Raw genomic sequence first — 22,431 nt, 5'->3', positions numbered from 1 at the left:
AGAAGAAGGCAATGACAGACCACTTCTGTAAATCTTAAACTTTTGTGGTGAGTACCAGTTGCTATGGATGGTAAGACATCAGAAACTTGTCAATCTCTTCCCAGTGAGGATACAGTGAATCAAAAGCGAACTAGATGATTTGACAAGCTGAAACTTGTCGAATCATTGGATATGCAGTCTCCTTGGGGAGTTTTATCCTTTATACTCCATGTAGTCCATGGAGGAACACGTACCAGCTGTTGCAAGTAGTTTTCAAATGCATTCCAGGAAATTTAATCAATTCTGGAGGTGTATGCAGGGATTGGAGGAGGCCCATCAGTTCACCAGTCTTCCTGCATTATGCTGTTCCTTCAATTTCTCCATCTCCACCGCATCTGCTCTCAGGATGAGGCTTTTCATTCCAGAACGAAGGAAATATCCTCCTCCTTCAAAGAAAGGGGCTTCCCTTCCTCCACCATCAATGCTGCCCTCAACCGTAGCTCTTCCTTTTCATGCGTGTCTGCTCTCATCCCGCCCTCCTGCCACCCAACCAGGGATAGGGTTCCTCTTGTCCTCTGCTACCATCCCAACAGCCTCCACGTCCAGCACGTAATTCTCTGCAACTCCCGCCAACGGGATCCCACCACCAAGCAGATCTTTCTCCCCCCCACCCCCCACCCCCCACTTTCTGCTTTCCGCAGTATCGCTCCCTACACGACTCCCTTGTCCATTCATCCCTCCCCACTGATCTCCCTCCTGGCACTTATCCTTGCAAGCGGAACAAGTGCTACACCTCTTCCCTCACTACCATTCAGTGCTCTAAACAGTTCTTCCAGGTGAGGTGATACTTCACCTGTGAGTCTTTTAAGGTCATATACTGTGTCCAGTGCTCCTGGTGTGGCCTCCTGTATATTGGTGAGATCCGACATAGATTGGGAGACCACTTCGCTGAGCACATATGCTCCTTAGCCAGAAAAAGTGGGATCTCCCAGTGACCGCCCATTTTAATTTCACTTCCCAGTCCTATGTCTATCCATGGCCTCCTCTACTGTCGCAATGAGGCCACACTCAGGTTGGAGGAACAACACCTCATATTCAGTCAGGGTAGCCTCCAACCTGATGGCATGAACATTGATTTCTCTAACTTCCGGTAATGCCCCCCTCCCCCCCACTTTACCATTCCCCATCCCCTTTTCCCTCTCTCACATTATCTCTTTGCCTGCCCATCACCTCCCTCTGGTGCTCCAACCCCCTCTTCTTTCTTCCATGGTCTTCTGTCCTCTCCTATCAGATACCTCCATCACCAATCAACTTCCCATCTCTTTACATCACCCCTCCCACTCCTGGTTTCACCTGTCACCTTGTGTTTCTCCCTCCCCTCCCCACACCTTTCAACTCGACTCCTCATCTTTTTTTTTCTCCAGTCCCGCTGAAGTGTCTTGGCCTAAAACATCGACTGTACTCTTTTACCATAAATGCTGCCTGGCCTGCTGAGTTCCTCCAGCATTTTGTGTACACACGTGTTGCTTGGATTTTCAGCATCTACAGATTTTTTCTTGTAGGTGCTAGAGAGGTTATTATTTCGTTTTAAGTAACTTGTTCATTTTATGTAACTTGTTCATTTTATGGACTCCTTCCCATTAACCATCTCAAGAAAATATGCTGTGGTATGCAAAAGTTTGGGCACCCTGCATGACAGTACTTAGTAACACCCCCTTTGGCAAGTAGCACAGCTTGTAAATGCTTTTTGTAGCCAGCTAAGAGTCTTTCAATTCTTGTTTGGGGGATTTTCTCCCATTCTTCCTTGCAAAAGGCTTCTGGTTCTGTGAGATTCTTGGGCTGTCTTGCCTGCACTGCTCTTTTGAGGTCTATCCACAGATTCATGATGATGTTTAGGTCAGGGGATTGTGAGGGCCATGGCAAAACCTTCAGCTTGCGCCTCTTGAGGTAGTCCATTGTGGATTTTGAGGCATGTTTAGGATCATTATCCTTCTGTAGAAGCCATCTTCTTTTCATATTCAGCTATTTTATAGACGGTGTGATGTTTGCTTCCAGAATTTGCTGGTATTTAATTGAATTCATTCTTCCCTCTACCAGTGAAATGTTCCCTGTGCCACTGGCTGCAACACAAGCCCAAAGCATAATCGATCCACCCTCGTGCTTAACAGTTGGAGAGGTGTTCTTTCCATGAAATTCTGCACCCTTTTTTCTCCAAACATACCTTTGCTCATTGCGGCGAAAAAGTTCTCTTTTAACTTCATCAGTCCGCAGGACTTGTTTCCAAAATGCATCAGGCTTGTTTAGATGTTCCTTTGCAAACTTCTGATGCTGAATTTTGTGGTGAGGACGCAGGAAAGGTTTTCTTCTGATGACTGTTCCATGAAGGTCACATTTGTGCAGGTGTCGCTGCACAGTAGAACAGTGCACCACCACTCCAGAGTCTGCTAAATCTTCCTGAAGGTCTTTTGCAGTCAAACGGGAGTTTTGATTTGCCTTTCTCGCAATCCTACAAGCAGTTCTCTCGGAAAGTTTTCTTGGTCTTCCAGACCTCAACTTGACCTCCACCATTCCTGTTAACTGCCATTTCTTAATTACATTACAAACTGAGGAAACGGCTACCTGAAAACGCTTTGCTATCTTCTTATAGCCTTCTCCTGCTTTGTGGGCATCATTTATTTTAATTTTCAGAGCGCTAGGCAGCTGCTTAGAGGAGCCCATGGCTGCTGATTGTTGGGACAAGGTTTGAGGAGTCAGGGTATTTATAAAGCTTTGAAATTTGCATCACCTGGCCTTTCCTAATAATGAATGTGAACAAGCCATACCCCTAACAAGCTAATTAAGGTCTGAGACCTTGGTAAAAGTTATCTGAGAGCTCAAATCTCTTGGGGTGCCCAAACTTTTGCATAGTGCTCCTTTCCTTTTTCCTGCTCTAAAATTGTACAAAACAAAAATAATACACTAATCTTGCTTAAAATGTTGAGAAGAATGTTTCATCTTTAACTTTATGACTTTTAGAGATCAGTTCATCTCCTATTCACCTAACTATTCATAGTAACAGAAATTTTGACCAGGGGTGCCCAAACTTTTGCATGCCACTGTAAGTGCTGTTTTCACAGGCCTTTGAAGTATAGTCTCCTGTTATGGTCGCAACTTTTTGTTGTAGTCAGTGAGATCCTCATAGAGAAACATATTAGTTGTTGTGAAGATTTGTTAAATAAATGTCTGGTAACTGAATATCCAGCTAGTCATTCTTTTAAAAATAACTAGATTAACTCTTATTGATACATAGTTCACTGTTAACTCTGGACTGCTGTAGTTTTAAACCAACTGCCAGATATTGCACTGAATGGAGGATTTTCATCTAGAAAAGAAAAGTTGGTTGCCCTGGCTTTTGACCTTAAGTTCTGAAGTGGTTTGTAAAGGCTGGAATCAGTGTTTTCACCTGAGAGGGAGACCACAAAAAAGTACAAACACTAGGGAATTCAGGAGAAATTATTTATTTTGAGCATAGTTAGAATACGAAATTCTGTTTAAGGTAATTTAACTGAAAAGGGATAGTTGTATTGAGGAACTAGTTTGCATGAAAGGAATGAAGTATTATGCTGAAAGGGTTAGATGAAATAGAGTAGAGCTAGATGACTAATTTCAGTGCTGTAACATTTGTTATGCTAATCTATTGACATATTAGTTCTGAGTTATGCAGTGCTTCTTTGAAAGTAAGGAAGATTTAAAAGCTCTCCATGGTTTCTCTCCCTATTCCTTTGATATTTCCTCCTCATAATATTTCTTCAGTATAAATATGTCATCTAATTTTGATTTCTTGCTTGTTCACAAGTGTGTTTGCTTAACCTTCAACAGCTAAGTTTCCTGCTGCCAAAGCTTCTAATCTCTTGGAATTTACTCTTTAAGTGTCTGTGCCTCTGAACCTTTTAGTCTCAGGATGCCCCCTGAAACTGACCTCTTTGACCAAGCACTTTGTTGCCTGGCTTAATATTCCAGTGTGACAAATTTTGCTTGATAATGTTCATGTGAAGTTTATTTTATTTACTTAGAGATACAACATAGAATAGGCCCTTTGAGCCATACTGCTAACAACCCCTGATTTAACCCTAGCCTACTCGCAGGCCAGTTTACAATGACCAATTAACCTACTAACCGGTATGCCTTTGAACTGTTGGAGGAAACCAGAGCACCCAGAGAAAACCCAAGCATTCCATGGGAAGGATGTACTAACTCCTTACAGAGGATGCAAGGATTAAATTCTGAACTCTGACATCTCAAGCTGAAATATCTAAAGTGAAATATAAATAGAAGCTGTTTTAGTTGTTGCTCTTTTGTCAAAGGGTTCGCATTACTCTGTTTTTAGATTGTTTGCAACTGGGTAAACAAATTTCACTGCAAATTCTACTTTTGACAGAGGATTCTGTCAGTTTATTAACAATCTTCTTTCTTGTGGCAGGTTGGAGAAGATGGTGGTGATGTTCGAGATGCAGTGATCATTCTAGAGAAGACACCTTTCCAGGAGGATACTTTGCCACAGCTTCTGAATAGAAATGCAGATCTTCATCTTCAGATGAAGAATGACATCTACAGCACACATTACCTTCATCCGCTTCCAGCCCTCAATGGTACAGTACAAGTGCAGTCCGTCCGTGCCTTACACATGGAGTTAGTCAGCAGTCATAGTTATTTTACAGCAGCAGTGCTGTTGTTCTTGAGCTGCATGTGGTTCTTTTCTGTGCAGCTTACAGCACTTCAAGACTTCTAATTTCTGTATCAGAATATGAAACTTTATTATGCTAGTGTGTAGTAATTATACTCCATTTCTATTATGCATTGCCAATACTAAGACATCAGTTTTGAACCATTGGCGAATAAAGAGGGTATAGAATTAATACAGGAATCATTGATACAAGCAAGAGTTTGCCTTCATACTATTTCCATTGAGTGCATAAATGTATATAATCAGTGATTGGATTGATGTCACAAGATGCAACTTCAACAAAAACTATATTGTCAATTGGGGCAGTGACTGCTGTGTTACACAGCTGGTGGGCTTTTGATGCAACACACAAAGTACTGGAGGAACTCAGCAGGTCAGGCAGCAGCAATGGAGGGAAATGGACCAGTGGACATTTTGGACTGAAACCCTTTATTAGTCCAGATGAAGGGTCTTGACCCAAAATGTCAACTGCCCATTTGATGATGCAGACCTGAGTTCCTTCAGCGCTTTATGTGTTGCTCTTGATTCTATCATCTGCAGTCCCTTGTGCTTATAGCCTTTTGGCACCAGTGGAAACTAATCTTTGTATTTTTACAGCGAATGATTGGTTCCTCAATGTGTACTTGAATGTAAATCTATTAGCTTAGTGGCCACAAGGCATCCAAATTTGGTGGAAGTTTTGGAAGATTTAGCTTTGTGTATATTTATATATTAGAAGAAATGCACATGAGTCACTGCATACCTGGAATAGTTTCGGGTCCCTGGATGATGAAAAGGGTGTATTGCTCTGTCGCTGCAAGCTATCTTAGAAATGGATTGACTATTGGTGGAGATGGAAGAGAGGTGAATGAAATAGTTCCTTTGTAAAGTTGCGAGGGAAGGAGAAGGTGTATTTGCTAGTGGCACCAATGGAGGAGTTAGAAATAATGGGGTATGATAATTTGAGTGTGGGGGCTCGTGGCTGAAAGGTGGGTGAGATCGCTGAGCTCTCTCAGCTCTCTCATTGTTCTGATTGGGGACATGGTTTGAAAACAATAGCAGGAAATGAACAGATACGCTCAAACATTTTGTCAAGCGTGGTTAGATAAATTATCGCTGAGATAAAAAGAAAACATTGAAAGCACTGGTGTGGAAGTTGGCAATGTCAGAGCAGGTGCAATTGAGAAACAGTGAATTTAGACATGAATGGAAGCGTGATAGGTGAAATTGTAGTTAAGCTAGTGTTTGGACAATGGGCTGAATATTTGTCGCTAAAGGCAAGGAAAGAGTTGGGTATGAACCAGCAAAGTATTGGCATTAGGGTTGATGAAACTGTTGAATTCTGTACAAGGGCAAGAACTGGCACTTACAGTTGTAAGAAAAAGTTTGAACCCTTTGCAGTTATCTGGTTTTCTGAATTAATTGCTCATAAAATGTCATTTGATCTTCATCTTCGTCACAATATTAGACAAACACAATCTGCCTGAACTAATAACACACAGACAATTGTACTTCTCATATCTTTATTGAACACATTGTTCAATCATTCACAGTCCAGGCTGGAAAATAGTATGTGAGCCCTTGTATTTAATAATTGGTAGAACCGCCTTTAGCAGCAATAACCTCCACCAAAAGTTTCCTGTAGCCGCTGACCAGACTTGCACGACTGCGAGGAGAAATTTTAGACCATTCCTCCATACAACTCTGTTTCAGTTCATCAATATTTCTGGGATACCTTGCATGAACAGCCCTTTTCAGTTCATGCCACAGCATCTTAATTGGGTTAAGGTGTGGACTCTGACTTGGCCATTCCAAAACATGAATTTTCTTCTTTTTAAACAATTCTGTCGTTGATTTACTCTTGTCTTTTGGATCATTGACTTGTTGCATTATCTGGCTTCTATTAAGCTTCAGGTGACAGACTGCTAACCCTGGCATGCTGAAAAATGTCTTGATAAAATATTGAATTCATTGTTCCCTCAATGATTGCAAGCTGCCCAGCCCCTAATGCAGCAAAGCTGCCCCAAACCATGATGCTTCTTCCATCATGCTTCACAGTTGGGATGAGGTTTTGGTGTGGGTGTGCAGTGCCCTTTTCCCTCCAAACGTATCAGTGTCCATTTCTGCCAAAGTGTTCAACTTTTGTCTCATCTGTCCACAGAACATTGTCCCAGAAGTGTTGTGGAACATCCAGGTGGTCTTTGCAAACCTGAGACTTTTTTTTGGGGAGAGCAGTGGTTTCCTCCATGGTGTCCTTCCATGAACACCATTCTTGTTCAGTACTTTTCTTATAGTGGACACATGAACAGAAACTTTAGCAAGCTCTAGAGATTTCTGCAGGTCTTTTGCCGTTACCCTTGGGTAGATTCTTTTTCACCTCCTTCGGTATTGCACCTTCTGTTCTTGGCATGATCTTTGCAGGATGCCCATTCCCAGGGAGAGTAGCAACAGTACTGAAGTTCCTCCTTTTGCAGACAATTTCTGTTACTGTGGACTGATGAACACTCAGGTCTTTAGAAATGCTTTTGTAGCTCTTTTCAGCTTCATGCCTCTCCACAATTCTTCTTCTAAGGTTTTCTGAAAGTTGTTTCGATCGAGGCTTGGTGCACGTAAACGGATCTTTCTCGAGAAAGGCTGGCTGTGTCAGTAATCTGCCTTTGTGTGTCAGATTATAAAAAAAAATAGGGCAGGCACCTTTATAACCCAGAGCTCCAATCTCATCTCATTGTTTGGAACACCTGACTCCAAATAGCTTTTGTGGAAAGCATTACCCCAGAGATTCACAGACTTCTGTGAACCTAGACTGTGATTGTTTAAATGGTGTACTCGGTATTGACGAGAAGAAGTACGATTGTTTGTGTTATTAGTTTAGCCAGATTGTGTTTGTCTATCTTTGTGACTTAGATGAAGTTCAGACCACATTTTATGAGTAATTAATGCAAAAAACCTGGTAATTGCAAAGTGTTCACAAACTTTTTCTACATAGACTGTATATAGACATCAATGAAACTGAAAAGAGATGATGGAAAGGAACCAAGTAAGATTGAAACAAGATCCTACAAGAGACTGGCTTTGACAGAATAAGATACTCGTGGCTCTACTTTCATTTTGAGAAATTGACTAGTTTTAAAGGAGAAATTGTTACACCAGCCAATTCCTGGACTTGACTTGAACTGGGTCAGAGTCCACTGAAGTTTTTCTCCTATTTACTTCTGCCTGAATTCAGAAGAAATTCAGCACGTACATGAAGAAGAAATGTCTTACCTTGTAATATACTTCAGGAAGGTCTAGAACGATGAATGGTTGTGGCAACTGATATTAACAGAAGAATTGTGAAGTAATTAATTTTGGTGGGAAGAATAAGACCCAGAAAGTGTAAAATAAGTATATATGAAGATGGCAGAAGTGCAAAGTCATGTGTGATTTTATTTATTTATTTAGAGATGCAGCATGGAACAGGCCCTTCTGGCTCTTCAAGCCGCGCCACCTTGCAACTCTCGATTTAAACCTAGCCTAGTCACAGGACAAATTAGAGTGGCCAATTAATCTAACTGGTACATCTTTGACTGTAGGAGGAAACCAGAGCACCTGGAGAAACCCATGCATTCCATGGAGGGGTGTGTGGCCTCCGTCGGTTGTGGTCGACCATGGGTACTGCGCCTCTGCTAGTCACTGGGAAGTGACCTCTCTAGGGCGCAAGCCAGGGCAAAGTTGACATGGAGATCCGTCTGTTGCCCATGCAGTGGGACTCCCCCCCACCATGCTGATGGCAGGTCCAAAGGAACAATGAAAGTCGGTACGGTTTGGTGCCAGCAGCATTGCAGGAGTTGCCGTGCCGGTGCTGGGTACAGCAGTCAGCTGTCTTTGGGACTCCGACTCTGGATTTTTCCTCGGGGTTTACTCCAAAGCCTTTCCCGTGAGCGGATAGAGCCGCAAGGCAGCGGAGGTTTGAAATCAGAGTTTTCCCTCTCGAGATGAGCTACCATCTGTGGTTAACGAGTGCCATCTGCCCAGAGCAACTGGTTTTAAGGTGCCAGTGGCCCGCCTTTGCCCCTTCTCCTGTCAGTGAGAGCAGCTCCACCGGGCATAAGAACTATGCCACACGTGAAGGCCAGGAGTTGGACTTGGTTGTCAGAGGCTGTTTGAGATGCACGCCATGAAGAGCATTTGTTTAGCAGTGGGAGATCGTCCTCACTACCACTCTTCGGCTATGACTACCTTCGGAGGGGTATAGAATAGAAAGCTTCCTAAGGTTCAGCAAGATTTATAAAACATTCGGCTAGAGCTGAAAAATGGCATCCAACACTATAGAAAGGACAACAAGACCTTGGAGAGTTGCGGAAGTGTAAAAGAATGATGCAGAGATGTTAAAATTGGTGTTGGTTTCCTTGGAACAGGGCAGTTCAAAGATTTACTCGGTGTTCAGGATGTTGGTTGAATAAGGAAGAAACTGTTTCCATTGCAAGGGGGTAAATAACTTGAGAGTGCAGGAATAGAATAAATAGCCACCAAAGATGGCCAATGTGAACAATAGTTTTCTTTTACATGGTTACGATAAATTGGAATCCACTGGCTGAAAATGTGCTAGAAAATAATTTTTAAAAGTGGGTTGTTTAAATTCTTGAAGTAGAAAGATATTGAGGAAGTTCAGAGGAATGCGATTGATTAGATGGTACAGAACGATGGGCTGAATTATCACTTTCAGTGTTGTTTTATTTTGTGTTGATACATTTTCTTTTGCCTGCATATCAGTGACAGAAAAGCCTAACATCACAGCCAGCAGGTGGCACATAGGCATGTACTACTAGCATTGCACTCTGTTGAGTGGTTGTAGTTTTGTATTAATTTCAATGCAGGAAGTGCTGGATAATGGAACATCTGTCACCTCATTGGCAAGGGAAGAATCAACTTTATGAAAAGCTGAAGCAAATCCTTTGGTCTGTAAGAATAAGTAGTTTTAGGAAAAGCAATTTTGCTTCCTGCCTTTAAATAAGTACTTTAAATAACTGTACAGACCTGCGGTTCTGGAACCAGAAGCACTGATTTTTAGGGACCAGTGATGTATGTATTGTTTGCAGACTTTCATTCATGATGGTGGAATGAATTATCCCCTGGAGGTAGAACAAACCTCTCCCAATCTGACTGGTAAGGGATGCAAAAAGCTGTCCTCGCCAGTTGGGAGTCTGCTCATTAACAGCCTTGGGACCGTATTGGTGGTAACCTCAGTCTTGCCAAAGCTGGAAAAAGGTCAGGAGAGATCCCTCAGACATAAGTTAGTGCTGTAGCTATAATTTGGTGGTGAGGGAAGTGGTTAATTCAGCTAGCATTGGGCGATTACCTGTGATTTTAGTGAGCTTAATCTTGTCAAAGGTTTTGGTCATCTGTGGACCACAAGTGTTGCAAGGTTTGTTAGGGAGCTGGGATGAGGAATGCATGGAAAATGTTAAGGAGTCAAAAAGGTGTAGAGTGGAATGAGCAAAGGGTCAGAGAAAAGAGAGGGGGAGGAGTGTTTGAAGCAGGAAAAGGAGAAGCGAGCCTTCTGTGGAGGGAGTAAGGATAGATGGATGAGTCTGAGGGAAGGTGGGCAGAAGTAAGTGACAGCGGGGGCCCTGAAGGAGTGATGATTGGTGGTGGTGGGGAGTGGGGGAAAGAGGAGGCCCAGGGGCAAGATGTGTTCAGGAAAAGTTGGATGAGGGTGGGTGTGAGGAGGAAGCAGTTTACAGGATTATTTGTACCCAAGTCCACCTATGTTTGAACAGAATTGACATGGATTCTTGAAGTGTTCACCAGTTCACTTGAAATTTCTTTGCATTTGGAATGACCAGAAGATACAAGGGGTAACAATTTGATAGAATGTACTTGAACCGTGAGCAATGATACCTGTAAGGTGTGTGCGCGCACACATCTTGCTACTAGGGTACAAAGGAATTTAAACTGCATGCAAAAGGTTGTCACCCTCTACCTTGTTGGCATTGTACACAGTCACATTTCCTTTTCCGATTTCTGATGCTAATGATGTTGACAATGTGGAGTTTGCGATGATTTGTTTCCAGATTTTAGAACTGGCTTGCTTATACTGTTTTTATTGTATAAATTATAGATTCACTATGTCAAATTCCAAAAAAGCAAAAGCTGTGAAGTGCAAGAGAACTGCTAGTTTATTTAAAGTGGAATGGCTTAATGAAACACTAGAAACTGCTACACTGAAAGCTCATGAGGCCAGGAACGTGCAACTTTGAGAAAGATTTATGTACAATACAGAAACTGGTGTTACCTGTGTGTATTGTCACAATGCAAAAGTTGCCGGAGAATTTGCAAGTTGGAAGAAGTGGAGTGGTATTTAGAATCGTGACTTTTTAAAGCATCATTTAGCAAGCAAATCACATATGGACAGTGTGCAAAAAGCTCCGGCAAGAAAATCCTGCTACACATGTTTTATGAGACAGCAGATGAAAGAGAGCGAAAATGATCAGATCCAGAGGAGATCAAAGTTCTATTGACAGTGTTTTGCTAGCTGTTTAAATGAATAGTTCTATATGTAAAATTCAGAGCACATGTTGTCGCTAGGCAAAAAATTGTGCAGCACAAGATTTTTGCACACACTGATCATTACAAATTAGAGGGAACATTGACTGTGAGAAGGTCCTTGTCTGCAATTAGAAGACAAGTATTGCAGGGTAATATACTAGCATTCATTGAGGATTGGTTCATAGAGAGGAATGAAAATATAATTTTCAAATTGTGAGGAACGGGGTTATAGGGTTTATTGTGAGGGCTGTCAGTATTTCATCTCCATGCATTGTAACCAAGTTTGCAAATGAAACAGTTTTGACTGTGGAAGAATGTAGAATGATGCAACATGAGGTACCTCAGTTATAACTGGGTTTTGTGTTTTGTGATTGCGTGTAAGGAGATAAATCTCAAGGTTGTATAATGTATACATACTTGGATGTACTTTAATAAATGTGCTTTGAACTTTGAGAAATCACTTCTCTGAGGGTAATGAATCTCTGGAATTTTCTTCCCTAGAGAGTGGTGGAGTCCAGATTAATAGAAATGTTTAACATGGAGGTACTTAACCATTTGAAAGATCAAGGAATTGAGGACTAAAGGGAATTGGCACAGAGGTTGAGGGCAGTGTAGATCAGCAATGATCAGAATGCACAGTAGGATGGGTGGGCTTGGTTTGGCCTCTTGCTCTTAATTTTCATGTGTTCTGGATGTGCTTTGGGGAAAATGTGGATGGACAAAGTGAACGGACAAAGGTATGGCTGGTGGAATAGAAAATTAAAAATTTACCGTTTACTTTATCAAGAAAAGTAGGAAAGCAGAGTGGTTTTTTTTAGAAAATGAGAAATTAAAATGTGTCTGTGTTCAGAAAAATCTAGGTACACTTGCACTTGAATCACTAAGTTAAATACTGGTCCACAGTGGAGAAAATAACAGCATCTGTTAATCATAAGTTGGAACAATTTTATTCATACTGGAAAAAATGGTTTAACTACGTAACACCTCATAGGCCTGATTTTATCCTCACAAGTCAATGAATATGTTGTAAAAAAAAATCACTCCCTACTTTGTACATAGTTTTCTTCTTTTGATTGTTCTTTCTTTCCTCTGCTTTCTAGAAGTGTATACCCAAATAAATATTATGTGGAGATTTGTGACAAATATGACTATGATATATATGTACAGTATCTGAAATACATCTTATGGAAAGTTTTGTTTGATGATGAACTTCAATAAAAAATAAAATACAAAAAAAAGGCAAATGGTATGTCAGCCTTTATTGCAAGAGGTTTTGAATACAAGAATAAAAATATCTTGTTTCAATTGTACAAGGCTATGTGAGAGACTATTGAGAGAATATTGAATACAGGTCTGTTCACTTACTTGCATACTTATTATGACAGAAGGAAGCCATTTTGCACATTTGATCACGCTAGTGCCCAGCAGATCAATCCCATTTATCCCCTTTTTATTTCACTCTAGCCCCTGCAACTTAATCTGTCTCACATGCCCATCATTTCCTCTGTAATTCCTTTTGCTACCAACCTATACTTGTGGATGAATTATAGTCATCAATGAACTTATTAGCACATCTTTGGAATTTGGAGAAAAGCGGGGCACCCAGAGCTGTCCCAGGGAGAACATACAAACTTCACACAGGCAGTTTATGAAGAAAGATAAAGCAGACTGGGTCTACAATTTTTGGGAGTTTAGAAGAATCAGGGACTATCACATTGAATTGTATAAAGTTCTTGGTTCTCAAAAGGCGAGTAGTTCACTATTCCTATTTCTCCTGTTCTTGCATTACATCCACCAGTACTTTGCCGTATTAACACGAGGAATTCTGCAGAAATTCAAGCAACACACATCAAATTTGCTGGTGAACGCAGCAGGCCAGGCAGCATCTCTAAGAAGAGGTACAGTCGACATTTTGGGCCGAGACACTTCGTCAGGACTAACTGAAGGAAGAGCTAGTAAGAGATTTGAAAGGGGGAGGGGGAGGGGGAGATCCAAAATGATAGGAGAAGACAGGAGGGGAAGGATGGAGCCAAGAGCTGGACAGGTGATTGGCAAAAGGGATATGAGAGGATCATGGGACAGGAGGCCCAGGGAGAAGGAAAAGGGGGAGGGGGGAAAAAAACCCAGAGGATGGGCAAGGGGTATAGTCAGAGGGACAGAGGGAGGAAAGGGGGACAGAGAGAGAGAAAGAATGTGTGTATATAAATAAATAATGGATGGGGTACGAGGGGGAGGTGGGGCATTAGCAGAAGTTAGAGAAGTCAATGTTCATGCCATCAGGTTGGAGGCTACCCAGACGGAATATAAGGTGTTGTTCCTCCAACCTGAGTGTGGCTTCATCTTTACAGTAGAGGAGGCCGTGGATAAACATATCAGAATGGGAATGGGATGTGGAATTAAAATGTGTGGCCACTGGGAGATCCTGCTTTCTCTGGCGGACAGAGCGTAGGTGTTCAGCAAAACGATCTCCCAGTCTGCATCGGGTCTCGCCAATACATAGAAGGCCACATCAGGAGCACCGGACGCAGTATATCACCCCAGTCGACTCACAGGTGAAGTGTCGCCTCACCTGGAAGGACTGTCTGGGGCCCTGAATGGTGGTAAGGGAGGAAGTGTAAAGGCATGTGTAGCACTTGTTCCGCTTACAAGGATAAGTGCCAGGAGGGAGATCAGTCAGAAGGGATGGGGGGGACGAATGGACAAGGGAGTCGCATAGGGAGCGATCCCTGCGGAAAGCAGAGAGAGGTGGGGAGGGAAAGATGTGCTTAGTGGTGGGAACAAGTGACGAAGGGTCTCGGCCTGAAACGTCGACTGCACCTCTTCCTAGAGATGCTGCCTGGCCTGCTGCGTTCACCAGCAACTTTTATGTGTGTCCCTTGCCCATCCTCTGGGTTTCCCCCCCTCCCCCTTTTCCTTCTCCCCGGGCCTCCTGTCCCATGATCCTCTCATATCCCTTTTGCCAATCACCTGTCCAGCTCTTGGTTTCATCCCCCTGTCTTCTATCATTTTGGATCTCCCCCTCGCCCTCCCACTTTCAAATCTCTTACTAGCTCTTTCTTCAGTTAGTCCTAACGAAGGGTCTCGGCCCGAAATGTCGACTGTACCTCTTCCTAGAAATGCTGCCTGGCCTGCTACGTTCACCAGCAAATTTGATGTGTGTTGCTTTGCCATATTAAGCTGGGTGATGCCTTGTCTACAAGTCATCCTGTGCCGAAAAAAGTCATGCTTGGGCAGCTTGCGTTCCTCAGTTTGAAATTCAGGACCTGGACTCAACAATGGTGACATGACTATCACTCGGCTATCATAGTCTGAGAACTTGGATCTGCTGACATAGACATCACATCTGGCACAATAGGCAAGAGAAAGTGTGCTCAAAAATACCTTCTTCTGGAAGAGAAAACCAGAAGAAATTGTTTTAAAGATATGTTAGCTACCTCATGACAAATACCCCAAACTTCAGTCATTGAGGAAGTCCTGGTTGAGGCCAAGGAGGTGTGATATGCCACTCTTTTGGAGAACCTGCCTGCATACCACAGAGGGACAAACTGGCCTTGTAGATGACTGCTTTGTCAGTGATGGGAAGGACTCAAGCAATTAGAAAGGCATGGTTGGTATGGGCAGAGAAGGACTGAATGGAACTTGTATGTTTTCTATGTAACTGGATGGGTTTTCCCAGACACACTCACATATTGCTAGTTAGTAACTATAAATTACTTCTAGTGTAGATAGGGATGTGGAAGGGGTGAGAAAGGGAGGGCTGAGGGCAATTGATGGCCTATATGAATAAAGTAGTTTGCAGGGAAGTAGGGGGTGCTGTTTCCCTTGCCAATTTAGCTTAAACCCTTGGAAACACAGTGTGGTGTGTGGCCAAGTGGTTAAGGCGTTGGCGATCCAAAGGTCGTGAGTTCGAGTCGCAGCCGAGGCAGCGTGTTGTGTCCTTGAGCAAGACACTTAACCACACACTGTTCCAGTCCACCCAGCTGAATATGGGTACCAGAAAAATGCTGGGGGTTAACCTTGTGATAGACTGGCATCCTATCCGGGGGGGGGCGGGGAAGGGGTAGTCTCGTACTCTCAGTCGCTTCAAGCCATGGAAACTGGCATAAGCACCGGCCTGATGAGCCTAAAAGACTCGGGACAGACTTTAACTTTTAACTTGGAAACACAAGAATGCAAATGTTAGAATCTGTTTGCAAAGCAAACTTCTGAAGCTATTAAGCAGGTCCGGCAGCATCTGAAGGTAGAGAGATGGTCAACGTTTGGGTTGAGATGCTGTATACAGTCTGATGCTAGGTCTGGACCCATGTCCCATTGTCTCCATGGATGCTACCTGACCTACTGAGTTCCTCTTGTTTAAACCTTTGCACAGCACTAGTGAATCTTCCCAAAAGGGCATTGCCAGAAAGCTGTTGAACTTGATCAGCCCAATGCACGAAGAATCTAGAGCTTTCTCTCCTGCACAAACTGTCATCTATTAGTGCTATTCTATCAATTCTTGTGCTCACTGGCACAAGGGAATTGGAGTAACCCCTTGAGGTCTCTTTCCCAATTTGTTAAAATCTTCCTGTAGGATCTCAGAAATTTTTTCAAGTATGTTACGGGTACAGGTGTGGCCCCAGGTAATTGGAGGAGTGCTGATGTTGTACTGTTACTTAAAAGGGGAGAAAAGATAAAATGAGTAACAGAAGGTGGTTAGTTTAAAAGGTGATTTGCAAATCTTTGGAATCAATTCCAATATTCATTTAGAAAGGCATAGGTTGAGCAGTAACTAATGATTGAATTTTTGTGTGTGTGGTGTTAGCAAGCAAAGTCAATTAGGACAATGCATTTGTTGGTGTTTGTTTTGACCTTAGCCAGGCTTTTGACATGAAAGAATAAGGGCATCTTGGAGTGCATGTCTATTGATCTTTAAAGGTAGCAGAGCAAATCAATAAGCTGGTTAAATAGACAAATGATGTTTTCTTAGTTGTGGCCAATAATTATGAACCGAGAGCTTATGCTAGAAGTGGGCACATTAGAGCATCGCTTCAATACCACAATTCAGATCACCACTTCGCAGGAAAAAATGTTACTGCACTAGGGAGGTATAGGTGAGGTTATAAGGAATGGAAAATATTAATATGTGGAAAGATTGGATAAGCTAGAGTTGATCTCCTTGGAACAAAGGATGTTGAGGGGGTTCTAATAGAGACACAAAAAATTATGGAAAGAATAATGGAAGTACCATTTTTCTAAAAATATAGACTAAAAGGGGTGTGGGTTTTAAAGTAATTATTTGAAGGAAAACAACAGAATTGTTTTTACCTAGAGGATGGTTAGGATCTGCAGCTTCCTGCCTGAAAGTCTGGAATTTTTTTTGTGTGGTTCTTCATTTTTACTTCCAACTGTTTTTTTTTAAAAAGTCATTAACCTCCTCACAAAGAAACATAGAAACATAGAAAATAGGTGCAGGAGTAGGCCATTCGGCCCTTTGAGCCTGCACCGCCATTCAGTATGATCATGGCTGATCATCCAACTCAGAACCCTGTACCAGCCTTCCCTCCATACTCCCTGATCCCTTTAGCCACCAGCGCCATATCTAACTCCCTCTTAAATATAGCCAATGAACTGGCCTCAACTGTTTCCTGTGGTAGAGAATTCCACAGATTCACCACTCTCTGTGTGAAGAAGTTTTTCCTAATCTCGGTCCTAAAAGGCTTCCCCTTTATCCTCAAACTGTGACCCCTCGTTCTGGACTTCCCCAACCCCGGGAACAATCTTCCTGCATCTAGCCTGTCCAATCCCTTTAGGATTTTATACGTTTCAATAAGATCCCTCCTCAATCTTCTAAATTCCAGTGAGTATAAGTCTAGTCGATCCAGTCTTTCATCATATGAAAGTCCTGCCATCCCAGGAATCAATCTGGTGAACCTTCTTTGTACTCCCTCTATGGCAAGAATGTCTTTCCTCAGATTAGGGGACCAAAACTGCACACAATACTCCAGGTGTGGTCTCACCAAGGCCTTGTACAACTGTAGTAGTACCTCCCTGCTCCTGTACTCGAATCCTCTTGCTATGAATGCAGGCATACCATTCGCCTTTTTCACCGCCTGCTGTACCTGCATGCCCACTTTCAATGACTGGTGTATAATGACACCCAGGTCTCGTTGCACTTCCCCTCTTCCTAATCGGCCACCATTCAAATAATAATCTGTTTTCCTGTTTTTGCAACCAAAGTGGATAACCTCACATTTATCCACATTAAATTACATCTGCTATGAATTTGCCCACTCACCTAACCTATCCAAGTCACCCTGCATCCTCTCAGCATCCTCCTCACAGCTAACACTGCTGCCCAGCCTCATGTCATCCGCAAACTTGGAGATGTTGCATTTAATTCCCTCATCTAAGTCATTAATATATATTGTAAACAACTGGGGTCCCAGCACTGAGCCTTGCGGTACCCCACTAGTAACTGCCTGCCATTCTGAAAAGGTCCCGTTTATTCCCACTCTTTGCTTCCTGTCTGCCAACCAATTCTCTATCCACATCAATACCTTACCCCCAATACCATGTGCTTTAAGTTTGCACACTAATCTCTTGTGTGGGACCTTGTCAAAAGCCTTTTGAAAATCCAAATATACCACATCCACTGGTTCTCCCCTATCCACTCTACCAGTTACATCCTCAAAAAATTCTATTAGATTCATCAGACATGATTTTCCTTTCACAAATCCATGCTGACTTTGTCCGATGATTTCACGGCTTTCCAAATGTGCTGTTATCACATCTTTGATAACTGACTCTAGCATTTTCCCCACCACCGATGTTAGGCTAACCGGTCTATAATTCCCCGGTTTCTCTCTCCCTCCTTTTTTAAAAAGCGGAGTTACATTAGCCACCCTCCAATCCTCAGGAACGAGCCCAGAATCTAAAGGGTTTTGAAAAATTATCACTAATGCATCCACTATTTCTTGGGCTACTTCCTTAAGCACTCTGGGATGCAGACCATCTGGCCCTGGGGATTTACCTGCCTTTAATCCCTTCAATTTACCTAACACCACTTCCCTACTAACATGTATTTCCTTCAGTTCCTCCATCTCACTGGACCCTCTGTCCCCTATTTCCAGAAGATTATTTATGTCCTCCTTAGTGAAGACAGAACCAAAGTAGTTATTCAATTGGTCTGCCATGGCCTTGTTCCCCATAATCAATTCACCTGTTTCAGTCTATAGGGGACCTACATTTGTCTTAACCAATCTTTTTCTTTTCACATATCTATAAAAGCTTTTACAGTCAGTTTTTATGTTCCCTGCCAGCTTTCTCTCATAACCTTTTTTCCCTCTCCTAATTAAGCCCTTTGTCCTCCTCTGCTGGACTCTGAGTTTCTCCCAGTCCTCAGGTGAGCTGCTTTTTCTGGCTAATTTGTATGCTGCTTCTTTGGAATTGATACTATCCCTAATTTCCCTTGTCAGCCACGGGTGCACTACCTTCCCTGATTTATTCTTTTACCAAACTGGGATGAACAATTGTTGTAGTTCATCCATGCGATCTTTAAATGCATGCCATTGCATATCCACCGTCAACCCTTTAAGAATCATTTGCCAGTATATCTTAGCTAATTCACATCTCATACCTTCAAAGTTACCCTTCCTTAAGTTCAGAACCTTTGTTTCTGAATTAACTATGTCACTCTCCATCTTAATGAAGAATTCCACCATATTATGGTCACTCTTACCCAAGGGTCCTCTCACGACAAGATTGCTGATTAACCCTTCCTCATTGCTCAATACCCAGTCCAGAATAGCCTGCTCTCTGGTTGGTTCCTCGACATGTTGGTTCAAAAACCATCCCGCATACATTCCAAGAAATTCTCTTCCTCAGCACCCTTACCAATTTGGTTCACCCAATTTATATGTAGATTGAAGTCACCCATTATAACTGCTGTTCCTTTATTGCACGCATTTCTAATTTCCTGTTTAATACCATCCCCAACCTCACTACTACTGTTAGGTGGCCTGTACACAACTCCCACCAGCGCTTTCTGCCCCTTAGTGTTATGCAACTCTACCCATATCGATTCCACATCCTCCCGGCTAATGTCCTTCCTTTCTATTGCGTTAATCTCCTCTCTAACCAGCAATGCTACCCCACCTCCTTTTCTTCCACGTCTATCCCTCCTAAATATTGAATATCCCTGAATGTTGAGCTCCCATGCTTGGTCACCCTGGAGCCATGTCTCTGTGATCCCAACTGTATCATATTCATTAATAACAATCTGCGCTGTTAATTCATCCACCTTGTTATGAATGCTCCTCACGTGTATTCCAATTCTCCTTATAGACAGCTCCAGAGATCAGGATTGAATCTGAGTTGCTGGAGCTATGAGATGGTTGCATTATCTGCAGAGACATTGTGTTGTACAGATCATTCCCAGGGTTTCATTATTGTGAGGTGTTTGTAACCCAGACATTTGCAAATTGGAAATGTGGTTGCAAACCAAATTTCCAGGTGGCAGAAACTGCCTGTGGCAGCTGGTAATCCATCACCCTAATGTGCCAAATACTTGTATGTATCATCTGTATGAAGTTGAGTGTTTGTAACTTGGGGGGGGACCTGTATTTGATGGACTGCTAATTGCATCGTTCCAGGTATTGTTTTCAAGCAGCCTTGACATGGAGGGCTGAATGACTTTCCCCTCCCCTCTGGACCCTGCCCCCCCCGCAAAAACCATGTGCAAGGCAGGAATATAATGCAACGTCTGTGCTCATTGTGATGAGGCTAACACAAGAATCCAGTCCAAAATTTAATTGCCACTCCATTTGCCATTTTTGTCAGTTACTCCCACCAAATGCTTGCATTAGTCACTGTGCATAACAGTGTGCATTCGTATTCTCACAATATTGTCTTTGGCAGCATTTTTAAAATTTGCAACCTTTCGCATTTGGAGCTTGCACATTCATTCCCTTCAAAGTCAAAATAAATTTATTATCAAATTATATATACGTCACCATATACTATGAGATTCATTTTCTTGTTGGCATTTACAGAGAAATAAAGAAATACAATAGAATTTATGAAACACTATATAAAACAAAGACTGACAACAACAATGTGCAAAAGAAGGCAAATTGTGCAATAAAAAGTACTGAGAACGCACGAGTTGTAGAGTCCTTGAAAGTGAGTCTGTTGGTCATGTAATGAGTACAGAGTTGTGGTGAGTGATGTTATCCACACAGGTTCAGGAGCCTGATGGTTGTAGGGTAATAACTGTTCCTGATCCTGGTGGTATGGAACCTAATGCTGCTATATCTCCTGCCCAATGGTAGTAGTGAGAAGAGAGAATGGCCTGGATGGAGGGCGTTGTTGATGATGGATGCTGCTTTCTTGTGGCAGTACACCTTGTAAATGTGCTCAATGGTGGGGAAGGTCTTCCCTGTGACTGACTGGGCTGTATCCACCACTTTCTATTGACTTTGCCATTCCTGAGCATGGGGTTTTCCATACCAGGCTATGATGCTCTCCATTGTGCACCTATAGAAGTTTGACGGTTTTAGATGACATGCCAACTTCCAAGGAAGTTCTTTGTGATGGCACTTGCACGTTGGTCCCAGACAAATCTTCTGATAGAATAGTGCCAGGGAATTTAAAGTTACTGACCCTCTCCACCCTCACGGACCTCTGGTTTCTTCCTTCCTCCTGGAGCTGATAATCATCTCTTTGGTTTTGCTGATGTTAAGTGAGAGGTTGTTGTTGTGGCACCAATCAGATTTCCAAATCCTTGCCATTTGATAAAGTCTTTGGCGATCTGACTTTCACCGTAACTCCACATTCCTGTCAGCCCACAGCAACTTCTCACACCTTATTAAGAATCTGCCTACCTCAGCCATAAAAAAATTCAAACACTCTGCGTCTATTGCCCAAAGACTTGTAGTTTTCCAAGAGAATAAAAGTTTGTCTTAAATGGGTGACTTAACCATCCCTCCCAGCTCTAGGTCTCCCATGTTTCCAATGCATTAATATCTGTAAATAAGGAGACCAGTACTATACTCTGTATTCTTGATCTGGTCTCATCAATGTCCTGTATTACTGAAGTGTATCCTCCTTACTTTTGTATTCACTCCTCTGGCAATAATTATAAATATTCTGTTGCCAAAATGTGGGCTCCTCACCTATGATCTTTTATGTTTTTGCAGCAGTTTTTTGAGGTGGAATCTTATTAAATGCTTACTGCAAATCTAAGTAAAGTACACACATTGGTTTCCCATTATCCACATCAGATGCCGTTACTTCAGAAAATCTTCGATAAATTGGTTAACCATGATATTCCTTTCAACAAACCATGTTTTGTGCATCCAGATAAGGAACATTTAATATGGCCTTTTATTATTTTTGCCTTCTGTAGTCTAATCTACAGATTTACGATTGGATTTTTTTTCTACCTTCTTAGTCATAGTCTGTTTATCATTATATATATTATTACCTTTCTCTATAGCCCTGATTATATCCTGGTTTACGATAACTTTGCAATTTTGATCCCTTTCCCCTCGGTGTACAGGTTTCCCCCACCATCCGAAGGTAGAGCGTTCCTATGAAACGGTTCGTAAGCCGAAATGTCGTAAAGCGAAGAAGCAATTACCATTTATATGGGAAAATATTGTGAGCCTTCGCAGTCCCAAAAATACCCTACCAAATCATGCCAAATAACACATAAAACCTAAAATAACAGTAACATATAGTAAAAGCAGGAATGATACGAGAAATACACAGCCTATATAAAGTAGAAATACTTTTCCACAATCATTACTGCACTGTTCTCCATAGCGAAAATCTCACACGTGCCGTCGGCAGAAAATCTCATGCAAGCGCTGTTGGCAAAATCACGGCGCAAGCGCTCTCCAGTAACCTTTAAGCTATGAAACTGCCAAATCATACCAAATAACACGTAAAAATACACAAACAACAGGAATTCTGCAGATGCTGGAAATTCAAGCAACACACATCAAAGTTGCTGGTGAACGCAGCAGGCCAGGCAGCATCTCTAGGAAGAGGTACAGTCGACGTTTCAGGCCGAGACCCTTCGTCAGGACGTCAGGAAAAATGCACAGCCTATATAAAGTAGAAATAATGTAAATACAGTGTAGTATCACTTACCAGAATTGGGACAGCACCGAGGTGGTGTGTTAGGCTGAGTTGTTGGAGTTTGGCTGGTGCAGTGGCCCCCACCCTCCGGGCCACCGACC

At 42.4% G+C, this 22,431-nt stretch overlaps 1 protein-coding gene across 1 annotated transcript in view; it reads left to right on the top strand.

The window, feature by feature from the left end:
• The window catches only part of dcps (decapping enzyme, scavenger), a 106,610-nt gene that overhangs the window by 23,081 nt on the left and 61,098 nt on the right, over positions 1 to 22,431 (top strand). Inside the window, exon 2 of the mRNA XM_063038246.1 lies at positions 4,439 to 4,607. Within this exon, the coding sequence (XP_062894316.1) occupies positions 4,439 to 4,607 (169 nt within the window). The remainder of the gene's footprint in view (positions 1 to 4,438; positions 4,608 to 22,431) is intronic.

The sequence above is a fragment of the Mobula hypostoma genome, chromosome X2, assembly GCF_963921235.1.
Source record: "Mobula hypostoma chromosome X2, sMobHyp1.1, whole genome shotgun sequence".
Classification (NCBI taxonomy): domain Eukaryota; kingdom Metazoa; phylum Chordata; class Chondrichthyes; order Myliobatiformes; family Myliobatidae; genus Mobula; species Mobula hypostoma.
The sequence above is the reverse complement of the archived record's forward strand: the minus strand, read 5'-3'. Positions and strand labels throughout refer to the sequence as shown.